Source organism: Elephas maximus, chromosome 4, assembly GCF_024166365.1.
Source record: "Elephas maximus indicus isolate mEleMax1 chromosome 4, mEleMax1 primary haplotype, whole genome shotgun sequence".
Classification (NCBI taxonomy): domain Eukaryota; kingdom Metazoa; phylum Chordata; class Mammalia; order Proboscidea; family Elephantidae; genus Elephas; species Elephas maximus.
The window spans coordinates 171,924,600-171,944,003 of record NC_064822.1 but is presented as its reverse complement, the minus strand read 5'-3'; the positions used below and the strand labels follow the sequence as shown (position 1 = coordinate 171,944,003).

The 19,404-nt window shown below is 37.4% G+C and overlaps 1 protein-coding gene across 2 annotated transcripts in view; it reads right to left on the bottom strand.

Annotated features, from left to right (window-relative positions):
- WASHC4 (WASH complex subunit 4) overlaps nucleotides 1-17,805 on the bottom strand; it is a 69,091-nt gene extending 51,286 nt beyond the window's left edge. Inside the window, exons 1-12 of one of the 2 annotated variants that reach the window (XM_049884231.1) lie at nucleotides 17,670-17,805; nucleotides 13,835-13,974; nucleotides 9,956-10,009; nucleotides 9,786-9,851; nucleotides 8,984-9,029; nucleotides 8,474-8,541; nucleotides 4,751-4,833; nucleotides 2,945-2,987; nucleotides 2,351-2,454; nucleotides 1,015-1,135; nucleotides 234-357; nucleotides 6-133 (exon numbers count right to left, since the gene is read on the bottom strand). In XM_049884231.1, the coding sequence (XP_049740188.1) occupies nucleotides 6-133; nucleotides 234-357; nucleotides 1,015-1,135; nucleotides 2,351-2,454; nucleotides 2,945-2,987; nucleotides 4,751-4,833; nucleotides 8,474-8,541; nucleotides 8,984-9,029; nucleotides 9,786-9,851; nucleotides 9,956-10,009; nucleotides 13,835-13,974; nucleotides 17,670-17,730 (1,038 nt within the window). In that variant the 5' untranslated portion in view covers nucleotides 17,731-17,805. Of the gene's footprint in view, nucleotides 1-5; nucleotides 134-233; nucleotides 358-1,014; nucleotides 1,136-2,350; nucleotides 2,467-2,944; nucleotides 2,988-4,750; nucleotides 4,834-8,473; nucleotides 8,542-8,983; nucleotides 9,030-9,785; nucleotides 9,852-9,955; nucleotides 10,010-13,834; nucleotides 13,975-17,669 lie in introns of those variants that run through there. The other variant, XM_049884232.1, reaches the window with a different exon arrangement.
- Nucleotides 17,806-19,404: the final 1,599 nt, after the last annotated feature.

Sequence of the window (19,404 nt, the reverse complement as noted above, 5' to 3'; positions counted from 1 at the left end):
CTTACCTTCTTACAGATGTCCAATAAAGACTTATAAAACTTTTTATCAACTGTTCGAAAAATTTGAAAGTGCAGCACAAAGAGTCCACAAATTCCAACATACTTGTCTCTTTGGTCAATTTCAGAAGGTTCTCCTTATAAAATATGAAAGAAAAACAGAACAAACATAATTAAATTCTGCTGCCAAGAAAATGCAAACTTTAAACAAAAACCAAAAAATGCATTTTACATTACCAAGTTTGGCTTCTACATTTGCAAAAATTGAGCGAATACTATGTGCAAATTCTTCAGCAAAAGTGCTATTTTTTGACACAGATACTCCTCCATTTAGAGAATCAAACTGTTGTTCTATACAGGCCTAGGCAGGAAACATTAAAGAGAAATTTAGATTCTCAGTAATAAGCTACTAAACAAACTTAAATATAGTGTGTGATAAACTTTTACAATTATCATCTTAATTTTACTATAAGTGAAGCTTAATCTAAGGAACTACATGCAGACTTGTATTTCCTGAGCCTAAGAAGAATTAAAGTCTTAAAAAGTGGTATAGTGATTAAAAGCTGTGGCCGCTAACCACAGTTTGGAATCCACCAGCCACTCCTTGAAGACTCTATGGGGCAGTTCTACCCTGTCCTATAGGGTCACCATGAGTTAGAATCAACACGATGGCAACAGGTTTGGTTCTTGGTTTAAAAAGTAGCCTTACAAACTTAAATCTAGAGAGTAACAGCATACCAAAAGCTTAACCAACTCCTTGAATAGCCTCAAAGATCCTTGAACAGTTTGAATTGAAGGGAAAAAAAACTCTCTTCCTAAATACAACTAGCACACTATTATTTTTGTTTGCTGTTAAATACTGAAATAATTATATTTTAGTGCACTAGCAATGCTTCAAGCCAAAGCACTTTTTAAAGCAACACATACTCAACAGTATTCTATAAAAGTATCCCACTATAATTCTGAGCTGGATCAAATAAAAAGCCCAATTGGTCTTGTCTGATACAGATCTATTTACCTGGAATATCATTCCATCGAGCAACTGCCCTTCTAGTTTCAGTAAAAACTTTTCGAATGGCTTTAGTTTTTCTTCTTGAATGCCAAATTTTGAAGGATTGTGATGCACAGATTTCAGTAATCTTGTGGAAGAACATAAGAAAGATCTTAAAATGGCCCACTGAACACTTAAAATTAAAAATTTTAAATTTCCCCAGATATCAATTACAATTTACAATTCTTGTTTGGCTCTATACCTTTGAAAGTTTGAGCAAAAACAACCCTGATATATTTAATTTTCTTATCATGCCTTTTTATATCATCTTACATTCAGATGCCTAGTGCTCTGTACCTACCAGATATTTAGTGAACACTTACAAGCTGAATAAAATAAAATACCCTCACTTAAACAAGTCCTGGAGTATATAATACAATGACACTAAGCTCAGGGGGAAAAAAAAAACCTGTCACACGGATGGAACATAAAGAAAAAACAAATCTGAGCCTTAGCAAATATGGCACAGGACCAGGCAACATTTTGTTATGCTACATGTAAGGCTACCATAAGCTGGAGCCAACTCGGCAGCAACTATCAACAATATAGATGGGCTACACTCTCAAATATACTCATTTGAAAATAAAGACTGATTACTGTCTTCATAAAATATTTGACACGTTGTTGTTGTTGTTTGTCATCAAGTCGGTTCCGACTCATAGCGACCCTATGCACAACAGAACGAAACATCACCCCGTCCTGCGCCATCCTTACAATCATTGTTATGCTTGAGCTCGTTGTTGCAGCCACTGTGTCAATCCATCTCGTTGAAGGTCTTCCTCTTTTCCACTGACCCTGTACTCTGCCAAGCATGATGTCCCTCTCCAGGGACTGATTCCTCCTGACAACATGTCCAAAGTATGTAAGACGCAGTCTCACCATCCTTGCTTCTAAGGAGCATTCTGGTTGTACTTCTTCTAAGACAGATTTGTTTGTTCTTTTGGCAGTCCATGGTATAGTCAATATTCTTCGCCAACACCACAATTCAAAGGCGTCAGTTCTTCTTCGGTCTTCCTTACTCATTGTCCAGCTTTCACATGCATATGATGCGATTGAAAATACCAAGGCTTGGGTCAGGCGCACCTTAGTTTTTAAGATGACATCTTTGCTTTTCAATATTTTAAAGAGGTCCTTTGCAGCAGACTGACCCAATGCAATGCGTCGTTTGATTGACATGAAAAAAAATCTAAATACAGATCTCCAGATCATATAAAGGATTTGCATTATTTCTATTTGTTTGCTTTTTACTAACATACTAACTATACGAAGTAAGACAGTATTTTTAAATATTTAATTGGCTCACCTTTTGTACATAGTCCAGTGGTCTTTCAATGTGACATGATTATCAATGATTTCATCCAAGGTGAGCAAAACTGTTAGCAGCTCTCCCAAGTGCTCATACATAGTCTGTCAAAAAACCTTTAATGATTATCATTTAATCACTAGTTAGAAGTTAAGCTTTGTGTGGATTTTTAAAGTAAAATACATTTGAGCTAATTAATGAAATAAATTGAATAAATTGAAGCAGCTGTTAAATCAGTGTATTAAGCTACAGATCTGGTCCTCAGATTAGCCTTAAATAGATAAATACTTTGCCCAATATTCCATCCTTGTGATCTTGCAAATTTCACTGCCCAAAGAGACCATGTGGAGAATCTACACTGGGCCACTACTTGGAAAAGACTAAGAATGGCACTGATTGTGGGTAGTGATGCCTCATCACCTCAAGAATGAAAGAAAACAAATGCCAAAACAAACAAACAAATAAATCTTTTAATAGTCTTGCTATAATTGTTGTACTCCCCAATCAAAAATATACCAAACAGGTACACATACAAACTTCAAAGTAAAAATGCCATAAAAATTCATTTTACAGGTCAAATTAAATTACTCTTACCTGAAAATGAACTCCAGTTGTCTCTATAATTTTGGGTGCAATCCTGTAATAAAATAACATGCAGGTAAAGAAAGTTTCCTTTTTTGTCACAGATCTCAAGGAATACACATGGCAGCAGAAACGTAGAATTTTAATATGTATTTATCTTTTTCAAGAATTAAGTCACTAAAATTTAAGAGATCCAAGAAATTACCACCATACTCCACTTCCCAAGAAGGGCACTAATTTGCACATACTGAGTCTGGAATAGTCTTGCTTATAACCTGCTCATGGGCAGGGATATGAAAACATGTGGTCCACTGATAACATTAGCCATTGAACCCTAAAGGATCTATCTTGGGATGAAGGTGGAGAAATAATAAAACTGATTTGCCTATCTTTCTAAACTGTTAGAATTTCTCAACTCCCAACTAGAATTTTTGTTATCCCACACAAATTTGGGAACTAGTTCCTTCTTTGGTCAGGCTGATTTCTAAGTTCTCATTCCTACTGAAAAATAATGCACGGTACTGGAATTATACCAAAGTCAACAGCCACAGGGTAATTCAATTTTACTTCCTAGAGAATTTGCTCAACATTAGATAACCGAAGATAATAACTGTAATCAAAATACATACAGATATTTCACAAATAAAATGCATTCTTTAAAAGATTAAACATAAAATCAGATAAATTTCATCCTTCCGGGGGGAGGGAGTACTCTTAGAATTACACACCATGTACTGGGGAGGGGACAACTACGCTCTCATGTTCTTCTGCCATGAGGGGAACTTTGGTAAAAGGACAGAACATAAGATAAATACCTAACTTAAGGGAAAATCATGGGAATGAGAAACAATTAACACAGTCTTCCAGTTCATAAGGACAGTCAAGATGCAGCATGATATAACAAGAACAATGAATGAATTGACCAGTGCCTAGAACAGTACCTAAACTGCAATGGAATCTTGGCAAATAATTTCTCTGGGCCTCAGTTACCTCTTCTGATAATTGAGAATTCCTAGTCATATACTTAAAGTTATTGGAAGAATATAATTAAGTACTAAGTGTGGAGCAGCTGTTAAGTATAAAGCATTAATCAAATGTGATATATTTCTTGGGTAGTAAAAACAGCAGGGGCTCTACGAAAATTACATCATCTTTCTTGATTTAAGACAACCAACCAACCAACCAACCCAGTGCCACTGAGTCAATTCCGACTCACAGCGGCCCTATAGGACAGAATAGAACTGCCCCACAGGGTGTCCAAGGAATGCCTGGTAGATCTGAACTGCCAACCTTTTGGTCAGCAGCCGTAGCACTTAACCACTACGCCACTAGGGTTTCCCGATTTAAGGCAGTAGTCCCCAAACTTGGATGATCATTAAAATTAATGAGGAATTTTTTTTAATGTAAATTCCCTAGCCCTGCTCCCCAGAACTCTATATTTTAGGAAAAGTCCCATATGACTCACTGAGTCAGGGAACCATTAATTTAAAGGAGGCAGGAGAGGAATAAGGAGAGAGAACATGACACGTGCATTAATTCCATATTAGCCTTTTCTATTTAATCCGATTAGTCTGTCAAAATTCTCAATCAGACATATAATGGGTTGATTCAATGTGGGAGGGACCTGTCTTATCTACCTATGTAGTACACTACCAGGTAGTGTCTGAAATATTTTGAGTGTTCACAAAATGCTGAGTGAATGAATGAGTGATTGAATGAGTGAACAAACAAAAAACTATTTCAGGTAATTAGCTAGTTTCAGAAAAACATTTCCTGTATCTCTATCATACAAGTAAAAATATTTCTAAAATCCATTACTTGTTACTGATATAGAGGGCAGCCAACTGATGGACTACATTCATCACCACTTCATAGCACCTGGTAACAAAACAAGACAGTTCCTGAAATGACAAGTTGGGTATATGTTATAAAGTTGCTTTTTAATGTCTCCATTTCTGACTGAATTTTATGGTAACAACTCTAAACAAAATAATTTTCCAATAAAACCTCCTGTTAACAAGCACCCAGACAACTTCAAACATTCCTCAAGCAAACAACGCTTATGGCTCATCTCCTACATCCCAAAGTGATTTCTGCCTCTACCCCCACAGCATGTCATTCCCACTTCTATCATAAGCCTTATGCTTTAGTTGCTAATATAAACGTAAATGACACGGACTGTCTCATTCTTTTTTGAATATCCATTACCTAGCTTGGTGGCTAACACACAACTGCTTCTGAGTAAAAGTCTGTCCTACTCAATGAATAAATGAATGAACATTTGAATGAATGAAGGAGCTAAAAAGCTGCCAGTTTAAAAAGCATGATGATGAGGGGAAGGGATCTCCAGAAGTCACTCTGAAATAACTGAAATGTTTATTACTTTTAACCATATGCATAAACGGGCTTGGCATGGACCAAGTGAAATATCAATTATGTTTGTCATCCCATCTGCCACGTTGCAGACCTTCTGAAACTGTTTTACAGAGCTCCACTTTTCAAATCTATAGGAAGTTTGTATCTAATATATTTAAAACCTGATTAAACGTACAGCTGTTCTAAATTTTAAGCTCTGTAAAGGCAGGGACTTCTGTACGGATTTGTGCACTGCTGTATCTCCAGCACCAAAAACAGTTCCTAACATATATACTAAGCTCACAAAAAATATCGGCTGAAAGTTTAAAAATGGAATTTTATGCAGCTGTCAATGAGATAAAAAAACAAATTAAATTTTAAAGTTTATTAAAATAATGTCTTTCAGTTGTATTTCAAACAGGCTTTGTTTTACATTTCTTATTAAAGTTCTAAAATATCTTCATTTCTTGATTCCAATTTCTATGAAATTCTGATTTCCTCCTCTAGATTAAGTTCAGCTCAAGTCAATAAAGTTTAATTTTCAATATTTATGAAGTCTCTTTCAAAATATTTTGTCTCTATATTCACAGTTCTATGACCATTCAAAAGCATCAAAATGAGAAAAAAAAAAAAAAAAAACCAGTTGCTGCTGAGTCAATTCCGACTCTTGGCAAGCCTATGGATCAGAGTAGAGCTGTGCTCCATTGGGTTTTCAATGGCTGAATTATTTGGTAGTGCATTGCCAGACCTTTCTTTCACGGTGCTTCTGGATGGGTTTGAACCTTTTGGTTAGAAGCTGATCGTGTTAACCGTTTGCACCACCAAGGGACTCTGGTCATTTTTCAAGTATACAATTTAGACATAAATATCAACTATGTGTACTTGTAAAATGGATCAATTTCCTATTTAGGTTCTGACCATAACATAAGCGATGTCATCGGCAATTTACAAGACATTAAAGGGAGAGTTAGTGGCTTCTGACAATAAAGTTAGCCCAAATACACTTCTTACATTCCAAATTAGCTGAGGCAGGTTGATTGTTTAACACAAAAAAAGAGGGGGGCTTTCCTTTTGGGGTAAGTACAAGCAATTTCAACATTTAAGATATTCTCCAAATCTGGAGTCCAAAGAATTCTCAGCAGTTCTCATGAGAAGGCTGCTAATTTCTTCAGATATAGCAGAGCAAGTTTGCCTATCTAATCCATTTAGATTTTTAACATGTGCTCCTACAAATTATATTCCATAGCAAAATTTATATTACAGTGAATGTAAATGTTTAAAGCTACCTCTCACTAGGATGTAATAGCAACTAGCTAGCTCACTGATAGTAGAGATATATTTTCTTATCTAAGTAAAATTTCTTATTTTAAAATTTTCTGAGTCTGTTATTGATTCGACAGCAGTGGGTTTTTTATTCTTTAATAAAATGAATCAAAGTATGGCCCCACTTATATAAAATAGATCAAAGTCTATCAGTGGTTACCAGGGGTGGGGGGAAAGAGGAAAGAGGTAGACATTGCTTGGGTTACTCTGAACTTCCGTTAGGGGTGATGGGAAAATTTGGAAACGGACAGCGGTGATGGTTGTGCAACGTGGCAAACATAATGTCACTGAACTGTACGTGTAAAAAAATGTTGAAATGGCAATTTTTTTTGTTATATATATATATATATATGCTCAGCACAATTTAGGGGGGAAAAAAACTAAATCAGAACCAAATGTCAGAATCCCTTTGCTATTCAAAAGCAATCATTAAAAGAAGAATATCTGATATGGTGGCACACTGTTAAGTCTAACTTAAAATAAGAGGGGCTCATTGTAAATAGCCGAATTGGAAACCAACGTTTGGTAGCAGTATGAGTTTAGGCAATAAAATAAACAGCACCATTTGTTGAGTAACTTTTGAACTATATTAAAGACTATGAATGATACTACTACTTTGCTTTTAAGATAATAAATATCTGCAAGGCAAAACTACCCTAAACAAAGTCAAAAGACAAATGACAAACTGGAGAAAAGATACCTGCAACTCATATAAAGACCTAATATCCTGAACATGTAAAGAACTTCTAGAAACCAACAAAACACCAACAATCCAACCAAAAAATGGTCAAAGAATACCAACATTTAACAAAATACTAATGATCTTAAACATATGAAAAGAGGCTTAACTTCACTTGTAAGAGAAATAAAAATTTAAAAATAATTCTGAGATATTGAAACATTAATGCTAAATTTCTTTATGTCACAGAAAACTACAAGACAAAACCCATTTTTATCAAGTTCAAAAAGAAACAAAACTAAACATTTAGGAATTAAATATATAAGAAATTAAACAATTTTGAAAATGTAACACGGAGGGGGGCCGTGATTAGAAAACAGTACCCAAGCGGATGCAATGACACCTTTAACATTCTAGCTCCCACGTCAGGAGGTAAGTCTGTGGTGGTTCATTTTATTATTAAGCCTCATACCTTACACATCACATATGGTCTTTTATACATATCGATTATACATTTTTTTTTTAAATATATAAACGGGGTAGACAACAGTTACGTACAGTGTGCTATCATATCACTTCCATACACCCAAATGATCCAAATCTCAAGGACATTATCTCTGAGGTAGGTAGGATTATGAGTAGTTTTTCCTTATCTCCAATTTTTCTTTTTCCATTTCTACAAGCATTGTTTTTGTAATGGGGAGGGAAAAATAGAAGTTATTTTATACTTTTGGTAAAATTAAACCAAAAGATCTAGAATAACTAAAACTTGGCAGTGACAAAGAGAATACCTAAATTGAAACATGGGGTTAGAAGCATCAGGTGGTGCTGCTTTTAACACCCTCATCATCGCTCATGTAACAGCTTAATCATCTCCATTAACAGCCCTTCTTGACATAAATTCTCTTTTACCAAGTTTGAATTACTTTAAAAGGCACACTGACAAACTGTCCATAAATGAAATTATACAAAGAAACTCATTTTGACACCTGTTTCCCTAAAAATGCTATGGAAATCTTTTAGGCGTTACTCAACTCCTAAACTGTAACCAATGCTGTTTAACTATCCTATCCTCAGAGCAAACCTCAGCATCTGAAGGTTTCAGAAGTCTTTTTTAATTATGTGTAAATACCTCAAAGTTTTCAGGGAAAAAAAAAGCTCGATACAAATCAAAAATCACTTACCTGTAAGAATGAAATAAATCTTCCCATTTGAATTTGGCAATCGCCTTCCACCATGCTGGAATCTGTAGCTTTAAAAGACAACATGAGAAGTCATATTTCAATGTTTCAGATTAAACTCAATGAACACCAAAGGAAAAAGAAGTTATTTTTATAGCCCCATAAAACACAGTCTTTTACTACTGAAAACAAAATGAGACAATCATCAATCACACAAGCAGAGGTAAACATGTTTCACTACTTAATGAACTCAATGAAAATTCTCATCTAGTTACAGTACTGTCACTTATAAAAGCATCACAAACAACTCTGGTAAACTTGCCACTGCTTCGTCACTCAGGTTTTTTTCACCTGTTCACCAAACAAAAAGCCAACAAAAAACTCTGCAAGCTTATTCCCGTACACTGAGACAATATATCATCATGGCAGCCCTCGAATTGTCTGTTAGCGTTTGTTCATTTCACCCTCAAGAAAGGCATCACCACATTACAACTTTGAAATTTTAAAACTTACCTCCTTCTCCGTAGAACAAGAGGCCATTATAAAATTTAGTTTCAGCCTGATGCAACAAACAAAAAAAGATATTTTTAAAGTTATGCTGTTCTTTGGTTCCTAGGGCTCTTTCAGTTACCTATAGTTAACAGAGGACTGTATCATTTAAATACAAAATCACTTAAATTCAAAAAAAATTTATAATACAAATAAATTCAACTTATCTTTACTGTATCAAAGATGTTACTGATACTCAGGAAGTTTTTCTAGGATTTCTTTAGCCTCTACTATGTCTTACCCAACCATTCTGCTTCAGATCCTCCCATTAGTTCATGGGAGACAGAAGACACATTCAAAAAGGAAGAGAAAAAATGAAAATTTACCCACTTCCACCAGAATTTTAATGACTCATGGGTAAAGAAACACAAAATTAATGTATATTAAAGATTTAAAGCTTTTTTAAGAAATCAGTTCTATCTAGAAAGCCAGCATATGTGGCAAGTAACACACACTTTGGAAGTATGCAGACCTAGGTTCAAACTGTCACTACCACTAAGATGTTAAGCAAGTGATTCTTTCTAAACCTGAGTTTCCTCATCTATTCCTCACCTACCCCTCTGTGTTATAAAGGATTATCTAACAATATTAGCAAGGTATCTGGCACATAGCAAGTACTCAATGAAGGGTACTCATTATTGTTACTATTACTTTAAATAACTCATTCAATAACCAATAAATATTTATTGTATACTGTAAATATATAGGAACATATTTGATTTTAAATCATCTCTTTTTAAAGTCTTAAGACAGTACAAATAATTACCTCATATTTTAATTTCTTGATTTCACAACAAAGTGCAGCATAAACAGTGATGACTTTGTTTAAGACCTAGTTTCATTAATTAAAAACATAAAGGAAAAAAGTAAATTATAACAGATAACTTTTTTAAAAAGCATTTTTAAAAATGCATTTTTAAGTTTAGGAATCTGTACCTTGTTTTCGGTCTTTATAAGTTCCAAAAGGGAAGACTGTTCATAAGGCAGAAGCTATAGAGAGAAACAAAGGAAAAGAGCACTTCTTTTTAATTTGAAAAATCCTGTACAAAATTTTTAAATACAAAAATTGAAACTATCTCCATTCTATTTAAACTTGTGTGAGACTCTGTACTGAGCACCAGCACCATACCACTTTGTTCAAGAAAAACTCATTGGACAGTATAATAAGGAAAGTGAACAAGCTCGAGAAGAAATGGCCCCAACATGATAGGACCACGGTGCAAAAACCTGAGCTCCTCCCTAAGCCATCAGGTGGCTGATGGTGAGTGCGGTGCAAGAAAATGCAACGTAATACTGAATGTTATTCAGCTCCATTAATTATGACGATGGAAAAAGACCTCTCATCATTTTGGAATTTGCCCTGCAGACATAAATAAGGTAAGTAAGATGTTGTAGCTAAATGGGTCAAAATAAAATCTCATAAAGAACAGAACAACATAGAAAAGAAAAATTATCATAGCTCCTTGTACAACTCTACGGCTCAGACACATTTAAAACACAGTGTGCAGTTCACTTACCTTCTAAGTCTAGCTCAATTTCCACCTCTTTCATAAAGCCTGCCTGATCATCATCTACAAGTGATCTCTTTATTAAGTGTCATCTTCGATCTCTCTTTTGACAATGACTACATACTAACAAATCAGTATTTTCTAAGTAAATTATGCGTATCTTTCTCCTTAGGTTATAATTTTTGTTTACAGGGATTTTGTATGAGTTGACTTTCCCATAGTACTGAGCAAAGTACCTTGTATAGTAGTGTTATGGAACGAACTGTGTCTCCCCAAAACTTATGCTGGAATTCTAACCCCCATAGAGGTGAATATAATCCTATTTGGAAATAGGGTTTTGTTATGCTAGTGAGGCTATATCCATGTAGGGTGTGTCCTAAATCTAATCACTTCTGAGTTAGAAGGAGCAGCACAAACACGGAGACAAGCAAGTACAAATGGTTTGAAGACAGCCAAGGAACTGAGGAAAAGAGTGGCTACAGACATTGAAAGAAACAAGGATCTTTCTCCAGAGCCTACAGTGAGAGAAAGCCTTCACCTAGAGCCAGTGCCCTGAATTCGGACTTGTAGACTCCTGAACTGTGAGGAAATCAATTTCTATCCTTTAAAGTCACCCATTTGTGGCATTTCTGTTACAGCAGCACTAGGAAACTGAGACAAACAGAAATACAGCAAAATAATTGCCGAATAATGAAACTATAAAAAGGTTCCAAAGAAAGGAACGGTGGAGGCAGAGGAAGAGGGAATGTTTCCACATGAGGATACAATTTAAAAGATTAGAATTCTTCGCTTGGAGAAGATAAAAGCTGAGAGAGGACTTAACCCTTTTATCAGATCTGAGAGTTGAGATGAACACAAGATTTTTATTATAACTAGAAAAGGCCCTTTCAACTCATTCAAGTAATTTACACAATTATCTTAAGTGACAAAGCCAGGAATCCATATCAGTTTGGGTCTAGAGCCTGTGCCCTTATATTCACGACTCTAAGCTGCCTCTCTAACGCTTTATATATTTGAAAACTGAAGTCACTTCCCTCCCACTTTTTTCTCTTGCAGGCTAGATAGGCTTAGCCTTTAAACATCTTTCCCTCAAATTTGTCATTGCCTCTGTTTGTTCTTCAATACTTTCTTGAGAATCACTGTATGTAAGTTAAAGGACATCCACAAGAAAATTGTCATCTGTACTGTCACTTGCCATGAAGTCATATGTTTTATTTTTTAAGACTTGTTCTTGAGCTTTAAGGGTCTCTCCTGTTGCCGTCGTTGTTAGGTGCCCTCGAGTCAGTTCCGAACTCATTCTGTCGTTGCCTTTTCGCTTTTTTGACAGTGTGCCTGATGCTCTACAGTTGTTCACAGTACTTCCGAACTCACAGTGACCCTATACGTACGCCACATCGAAACACTGCCCGGCCCTGTGTCATCCCTACAATCACTCCAACATTTCAGCCCACTGTAGCAGTCACTGTATCAATCCATCTCATCGCGGGTCTTCCTCTTCTTCACTGAGCCTCTACTTTACCAAGCATGATGTCCTTCTCCAGTGACTGGGCCCTCCTGATAATATGTCCAAAGTATGTGAGACGCAGTCTTGCCATCCTTGCTTCTCAGGAGCATTCTGGCTGCACTCCTTCTAAGACAGATTTGTTCATTTTTCCAGCAGTCCATGGTATGTTCAATATTTGTCGCCAACACCATAAATCAAAGGCATCAATTCTTCTTCAGTATTCCTTCTTTATTGTTCAACTTTTGCATGCATGTGAGGCAACTAAAAATAACATGGCCTGGGTCAGGCACACCTTAGTCCTCAATGTGACATCTTGACACCGTAAGTATGGTAAAAAAGTACAACCCTGATGCACACCTTTCCTGACTTTAAACCATGCAGTAACCCCTTGTTCTGCTCGAACAACTGCTTCTAGATCTATGTACAAGTTCCTCATGAGCACAGTGTTCCAGAATTCCCGTTCTTCACAATGTTATCCATAATTTGTTCTGACCCACACAGTGAAATGCCTTTGCAAAGCCAATAAAACACAGGTAAATGTCTTTCTGGTATTCTCTGCTTTCAGCCAGAATCCATCTGACATCAGCCATATTCCTGGTTCCACGTTCTCTTCTGAATCTGGCTTGACTTTCTGGCAGCTCCCTGCTGATGTATTGCTGCAGCTGCTTTTGAATGATCTTCAGCAAAATTTTACTTGTGTGAGATATTAATGATATTGTTCGATAATTTCCGCATTTCATTGGATCACCTTTCTTTGGAATACACATATAGATCTCTTCCAGTCGGTTGGCCAAGTAGCTGTCTTCCAAATTTCTTGGCATAGAAGAGTGAGCATTTCCAGCTCTACATCCATTTGTTGAAACACCTCAATTGATATTCCAGCAATTCCTGGAGCCTTGTTTTTCTCCAATGCCTTCAGTGCACCTTGGTCCTCTTCCTTCAGTACCATTGGTTCCTGATCATATGCTACCTCCTGAAATGACTGAACATCGACCAATTCTTTTGGTATAGTGACTCTGTGTATTCCTTCTATCTTCTTTTGATGCTTTTTGAGGTGATGAAAACATTCTGAAATTGACCGTGGTGACAGTTGCACATTCTATGAATATACTAAAAACCTCTGAATTGTACACTTTAAACAGATTAATTGTATAGTATATAAATTACAGCTACACAAAGCTATTTTTATAAAGTTAATATGCAACTTAGGACAGTATGTGGTACCTAATAAATGTTCAATAAATATTAGTTATTATTTAAACAACAGGGTATAGTTTCAAAGACTGAACTACCTCAAAATGGAAGAGAGCAAGAGTGATTGACTTTACACATTAAAAAGACATCACTTTCACATTAAGATCCCCTAAATAGCATGAGGAAACTTCCTGAAAATAATGGAAGCATTCTATATCTATGTTTGGTAAAAATCACTGAACAGTATACTTAAAATCTGTGCATTTTACTATATGTAAAATAATCACGATAATAACAAAAAAATAAAGACTGAATATTCTATCACAGCCCTCTTAATTTTCTTAATGATGAAAAACAAATGCTCCTTCGAATAGCTGGAGTTTGTCTCATTCTTTTACACTAAGGGATAAAGATATTGAATTTTTGTCATTCTTTAACAACAAAAAAATATATACCTTCCCTGAATGGCTTAAAGGAAATTAAACATTTTTTTCTCCAAGTTTCTTTCAGCTCTCTAAATCCAAATAATAAAACATATTGCCCATTTAAAAAAAGGTTTCAAGATATAACATGTCCTAATAATATAACCGTAAGTAAAAAAATAAAAACCTTTAATGCTATCGGGTCAAGATTGAAATCCCACACATCTCCAATTGAGTCATCCAGGGCGTCTTCAATTCTTCTCAATTGAGATGTATATTCCTCAAGAAATTTTCCATAATTCTTCAGCTGGACTTCCGCATGAATCTCTAAATTTAAATTTTAAAACAATTTATGATAAGTACAATTAACAAGTTACAGGAAATTTATGGCAAATAATCTCAAAAATCACAGCAAAGTAACTACTAAGCATCATTAAATTTTATTACTTTAAAATGTCTGGATTTCTTGAAAATAAAGTTTCAAAGTTAAACAGAATAATTCAGCTTTCAATCGCCTCCAAATAGATTAGATAATTTTATAAAGAGTAGATGTTACTATACATATATATATATATGTACATAAAGATATAATCTTAAAACTCTCAACTTCACAGTGTTACAAAAAAGTCTCTAGCCCTTTACTCCATATAGGGCTAGTAAACAATCTAATAAATGCCTTAGACAACTCAATGTCCTCATTCTACATTTTAGTCACAAAAAACTCTTTTGCAAAAAAGACATGTTCGTGACCTAAAGAGGGTGCAAAAATCTGTGTTGTCATACAAGCAAAATTTAATAATGTAATTCTTAATTCTATGCACAGTAAACTACTGTTTCAAAATATACCCACATATTCTTTTTAAATAGAGATCTTAGACCTGCTTCATCATAGGGAACATTATTCCTGTAATACCCGATATTTCCCAAGATATTTTATTTATTTAAAAAATCTATTTAGAAAAGCTAGGAGAAAACACTGGCTGAGTACAGAATATTGTGCCAGTTTTTATAGAATTTTCATAGCAATAGATGACTCTTAAGATTATTGGAATAAAAACCATACCTGTCGTCATCAAGTCAATTCCGACTCAAAGCAACCCTATAGGAAGAGAACTGCCCCACAGAGTTTCCAAGGAGCAGCTGGTGGATTCGAACTGCCAACCTTTTGGTTAGCAGCCAAGCTCTTAACCACTGCTAGACAATAAAAGTTTTGCCTACTCATTGAAATAAATGAAAGTAAATCTTCTGCCTTGTGTTTAAGAATTCATTATTCCCGAAGGCAACAAATTCAAATCCAACTCAGTTTCTTTTAGTGATGTGGATACTTTACTGACTCTAGTGTTCTAGGAAAAGGCAGAATTTTTTCCTCCTAAAATTATCAATGTGAAGCAACTCTAATGCAAAAAAAAAAAAAAAGTGTTCTGACTCATGATGTATTCAAGTGTAAAGACCTGGCTTTCCCTCTCCCTTTCTGTAACTTATATTCTGAATCTTAGGTGGGTCAATTTGGTTCATTAAAGTATCTATCTCATTATAGCATTAATCTAGGCGATTTTAAAAAGCGATTGGTCTACATCTGATTCAAACTCCAAAAACTAACGAAAACCAGGCATACATAAAAGATGAAAAGTCTTCCTTACAGCTTAAATTTAAGAAATGCATAAGATTCTCAGTATCCCAAGTATTAGTCTCATTTACCTGGGAAATGAATAGTCAAAGCTGCATGGGAAAGCAAATCAGTACTTAATAACAATGCTAGAAAAACAGCCAACGAATTTCTCATTTCCCCAGAGAACATGGCCCCGGGACACCCTCTGAACTCAGTGCTGAAGTCACTCCTAAGGTTCACCTTTCAGCCAAAGATTAGACAGGCCCATAAAACAAAACCAGATAAAATGGGCACCCCAGGCCAGGGGCAAGAACAAGAAGGTAAGAGGGGGCAGGAAAGCTGGTAACAGAGAATCTAAACTTGAGAGGGGGAGAGTATTGACACGTTGTGGGGTTGGCAACCAATGTCACAAAACAGTATTGTGTTGTTTAATAAGAAACTAATCTGCCCTGTAAACCTTCACCCACAGTACAATTTTAAAAAAGGGGAGGGGAGGCTTCAAAAACTTATCACTCATTTCATCTACTTGGGGATTCACAGAGTAGCAGGCAACAGAAAACCTATAACAACATTGTAAAGGCCCTTCTACAAGGTAATGAATAGCTATAAAATTGGTAAAAGTTAAAAAGGTGTGACACAAGAATTACACAGTGGTTCAAAAGTAAAATTCCAAAATCTAGCTATATATTTATTTCCTGCATTCTTTGTTTTATCTTTGTATCCCTAAAAGTTAGCACAGTACGTAAACCAACAACCAAACTCATGGCAACCCTATAGGACAGAGTAGAACTGCCCCACAGGGTTTCCAGGGCTTCTTTATGGAGGAGCCCTAGCAGCACAATGATTAAGAGCTCAGCTGCTAACCAAAAGATTGGCAGTTCAAATCCACCAGCCACTCCTTGGAAACCCTATGGGGCAGTTCTACTCTGTCCCATAGGGTTTCTGTGAGTTGGATCGGACTTGACAGCAATGGGTTTGCCTTTTTTTGTTGTTGTTGAATATTTTTGGAAGCAGGCTGCCACAGCTTTCTCCCACAGAGCAGCTGGTGGGTTCAATCTGCAGACTTCTCAGTGCTTTAACCACTGCACACCGGGCTCCTGGTATAGTACACAGTATATAGAAGATATCTGTTGAATGAGATTATTCTAATGGGGACTATTTTAAAATCCGATAGTGTACCTTTCATGCTAATTTTTGAAGATACTAGAATGAGGACCTTTGCCCATAGAACTTCACACATGACAAGGTACACCTCACTGTTTAACCATAAATACTCTCCCCAAAAGATGAAAAAAATGTTGTTATTACCACTGAGATGACTTTTTTTTTTTTAATGCTGCAAAAAAGTAAGTATCTTGTGGAATGTTTTGTGAGTAACTACAAAGCATCCCGGGTGTAGCTCACCCTTCTTTAACAGACTAGTAAAACCTAACTACATCTCAGTTTGTAGACATTAGTTTTCTTCGTAATATCTAGCAAAATCCAACTGGGATTCCAAAAAAAAAAAAAAAAAGGATTCTACTTTGTAAAAAAAAGGTATTCTACTTTATGCATTACAAAAAAAGTTCATAAACAGTATGCCCCTATACAATCCTCCTATATAGACAAATATCACCAAAGAAACAGATTGCCAACTTATATTAATCTTAGTTTCACTAAAACAATGAATGAAATTGAATTTGTTGAGTTTTGGGGGGGGGTGGACTTCTAAGTTAAAACCAGACAATTCAGTTTTATGCAAATTTTGATGTAAATTTGCTGTAATTTTTGAAGCCCTTCTAGTTGCAATAGGAAACTACAGAGCACCACTGAAAAATACCACCCAGCACAAATAAAGGCATGAAGTAGATAAATTGACATTCACGTGTTTATTTTTATCGTGTGAAGAGTCCTTTTTCGCTACCTTCTTCGGTTATAAAAATGTGGAAAAAAAACCACTCAAACTTCCAAAAGTTGGTATGAGATGAAAAAAATGAAAAACAGGAAACCGAAACAGAAACCCTGACATCAGCTTCTTCAGGAACTGAACGCTTTGAGAATCTGGCGAAAACCAGACACAGGACCAACCTCAGCTCCCCAGGGCTGCCAGGACTCCCGGAGTGCGCCCCACCCTTGTCCTGGGGCTGCAGAAAGTGGACGCCGCTCACCTCGGGGGACCTAGGGGTCGCTAGGAGCAAGACCACCAAGCACGCCGAGCCCCGACGGGGCCAGCCTAGCCCATCACTGCTGGGAATCCAATCCCCAAAGTAACGCTTGACGGCGCGTCCCTCTCACACCCAAAAGGGTAAACAGTGTCCTGAATCCGACGGCTGAGTGGCGACCGCGACGCAAAGCCCTCCCGCAGGAGCGCTCCCAGGGCTTAGGCGGCCCAGAGGAGCGTCCACCCGCAGCCCTTGCCCTGACGCTCCCTTACTCTGTGAGCCGTCGTCAACACGGTCGAACTCCCAGTCCGGGGACAGAGTCTCCACCGCCATCACCCCGGCGCCTCCCACAAACACCAGCCCCAACCAGCCCGGGCGGCGACAGCAGCCTCACCCGGGCCGCTGTCACAGCACGTGACTTCCGGCCCCAGTCCCGCCCACGCTCACGCGAGCCAACCGGGCTGGTCGCCCGTGAAGGTCGCAGAGGCCGCTGGGAAAGCGAGTCCTCCGCGGTGACTCAACGCGGTAGCCATGGCGGCGGCGGTGCCAGTTTGGGCCTCGTCACCCTTCGCTGCTCTCCTCATGTGACATTGGAACCTTCGGTTTTGCCCTGCTGTACCGAGGCGATTTTTACTACTTGAGAGAGTTGTTCTCTCTGTCTAGCCTAAAAATGGCAAAATTGATGGGCGAGGGGCTTAACTGGAACGGTCCGCGTGGACGACGCTGGGCAAAGAAACCCGGATATTTCCAACTCCCCCTCTTTTGCATGTCCTGTGCGGATTGTTTTTGAGACAAGACTGCTGTGAGAGGGGGATTACTTTACCAACACTCTAGGGAAAAGCTTACTACGTTACTTACCTAGCGCCCATCGGCTTTCACCCGCTCCTTTTAAAGAGGGGAAGGAAAAAGAAGCGTTGTTGAAGTGCATTTTAAAATGCTCCTACCTTCGACCTGGCTTATCCAGAAATAGGAATCTGTGTATCTAGTTACTCTGCATGTACCCAGATATCTGCGCAAGCATTTGCGTTGCAGCATGGTTTTTAACAGAAACTCTAGGAGTCCTGGTTGTGCAGTGGTTAGGTGAGAGGGCTGCTAACCAAATCCACCAGCGGCTACTTGGAAACCCTATGCTGAAGGTCTCCTCTGTTCTCTAGGGTCGCTATCAGTCAAATTTGACCCGATGGCAACAGGTTTAATTTTTTTAATAGGAAACAGGAGCCCTGGTGGTGGAGAGGTTAAGAGCTGCAGGCTGCTAACCAGAAGGTCCGCAGTTTGAATCCACCAGCTGCTCCTCGGAAACCCTACCGTGCAGTTCTCTGTCCTGTAGGGTCGCTGTGAGTCGGAACCGACTTCGAGGCAACAGGTTTAATATGAAACGATCTCCATGTCCTTCAATAGAGAATAATTATATATGTTGTAATACATTCATACTATGAAATACTAGGTAACTGTTAAGAAATAGGTTTGTAGCCGCACGAAAAACCGACAGGTGGCGGTTTCAGGGTAATGTGTATGTTGTGATTCCATTTGCTGGGTCCTTATCGACTCGACAGCAATGGCTTTTGGTTTTTATACATGTGTATTTGCATATGTGTATATAAAAGCATCTACCACCTATCTCGTTTTGTTTTTGGACTGTGGTGGCTTGTGTGTTGCTGAAAGGTAACCCATTGGTACTTCAAATACCAGCAGGGTCACCCATGGTGGACAGGTTTCAGCAGAGCTTTCAGACTAATACTAGGGAGAAAGGCCTGGTGCTCTGCTTCCAAAAATTAGCCCATGAAAACTCTGTGGATCGCGAAATACTGTTCAATTCTTCAACTCACTTACTTTGGACACATCATCAGGAGGGACCAATCACTGGCAGAAGACATCATGTAAATTGGAGGGCCAGCGAAGGTGAGGGAAGTCCACGATAAGATAGAGTGGTACAATAGCCACAAAAATAGACGCAAGTATCCTAACAATCTTGAAGATGGTGCAGGACTGGGCAACATTTCTTTCTGT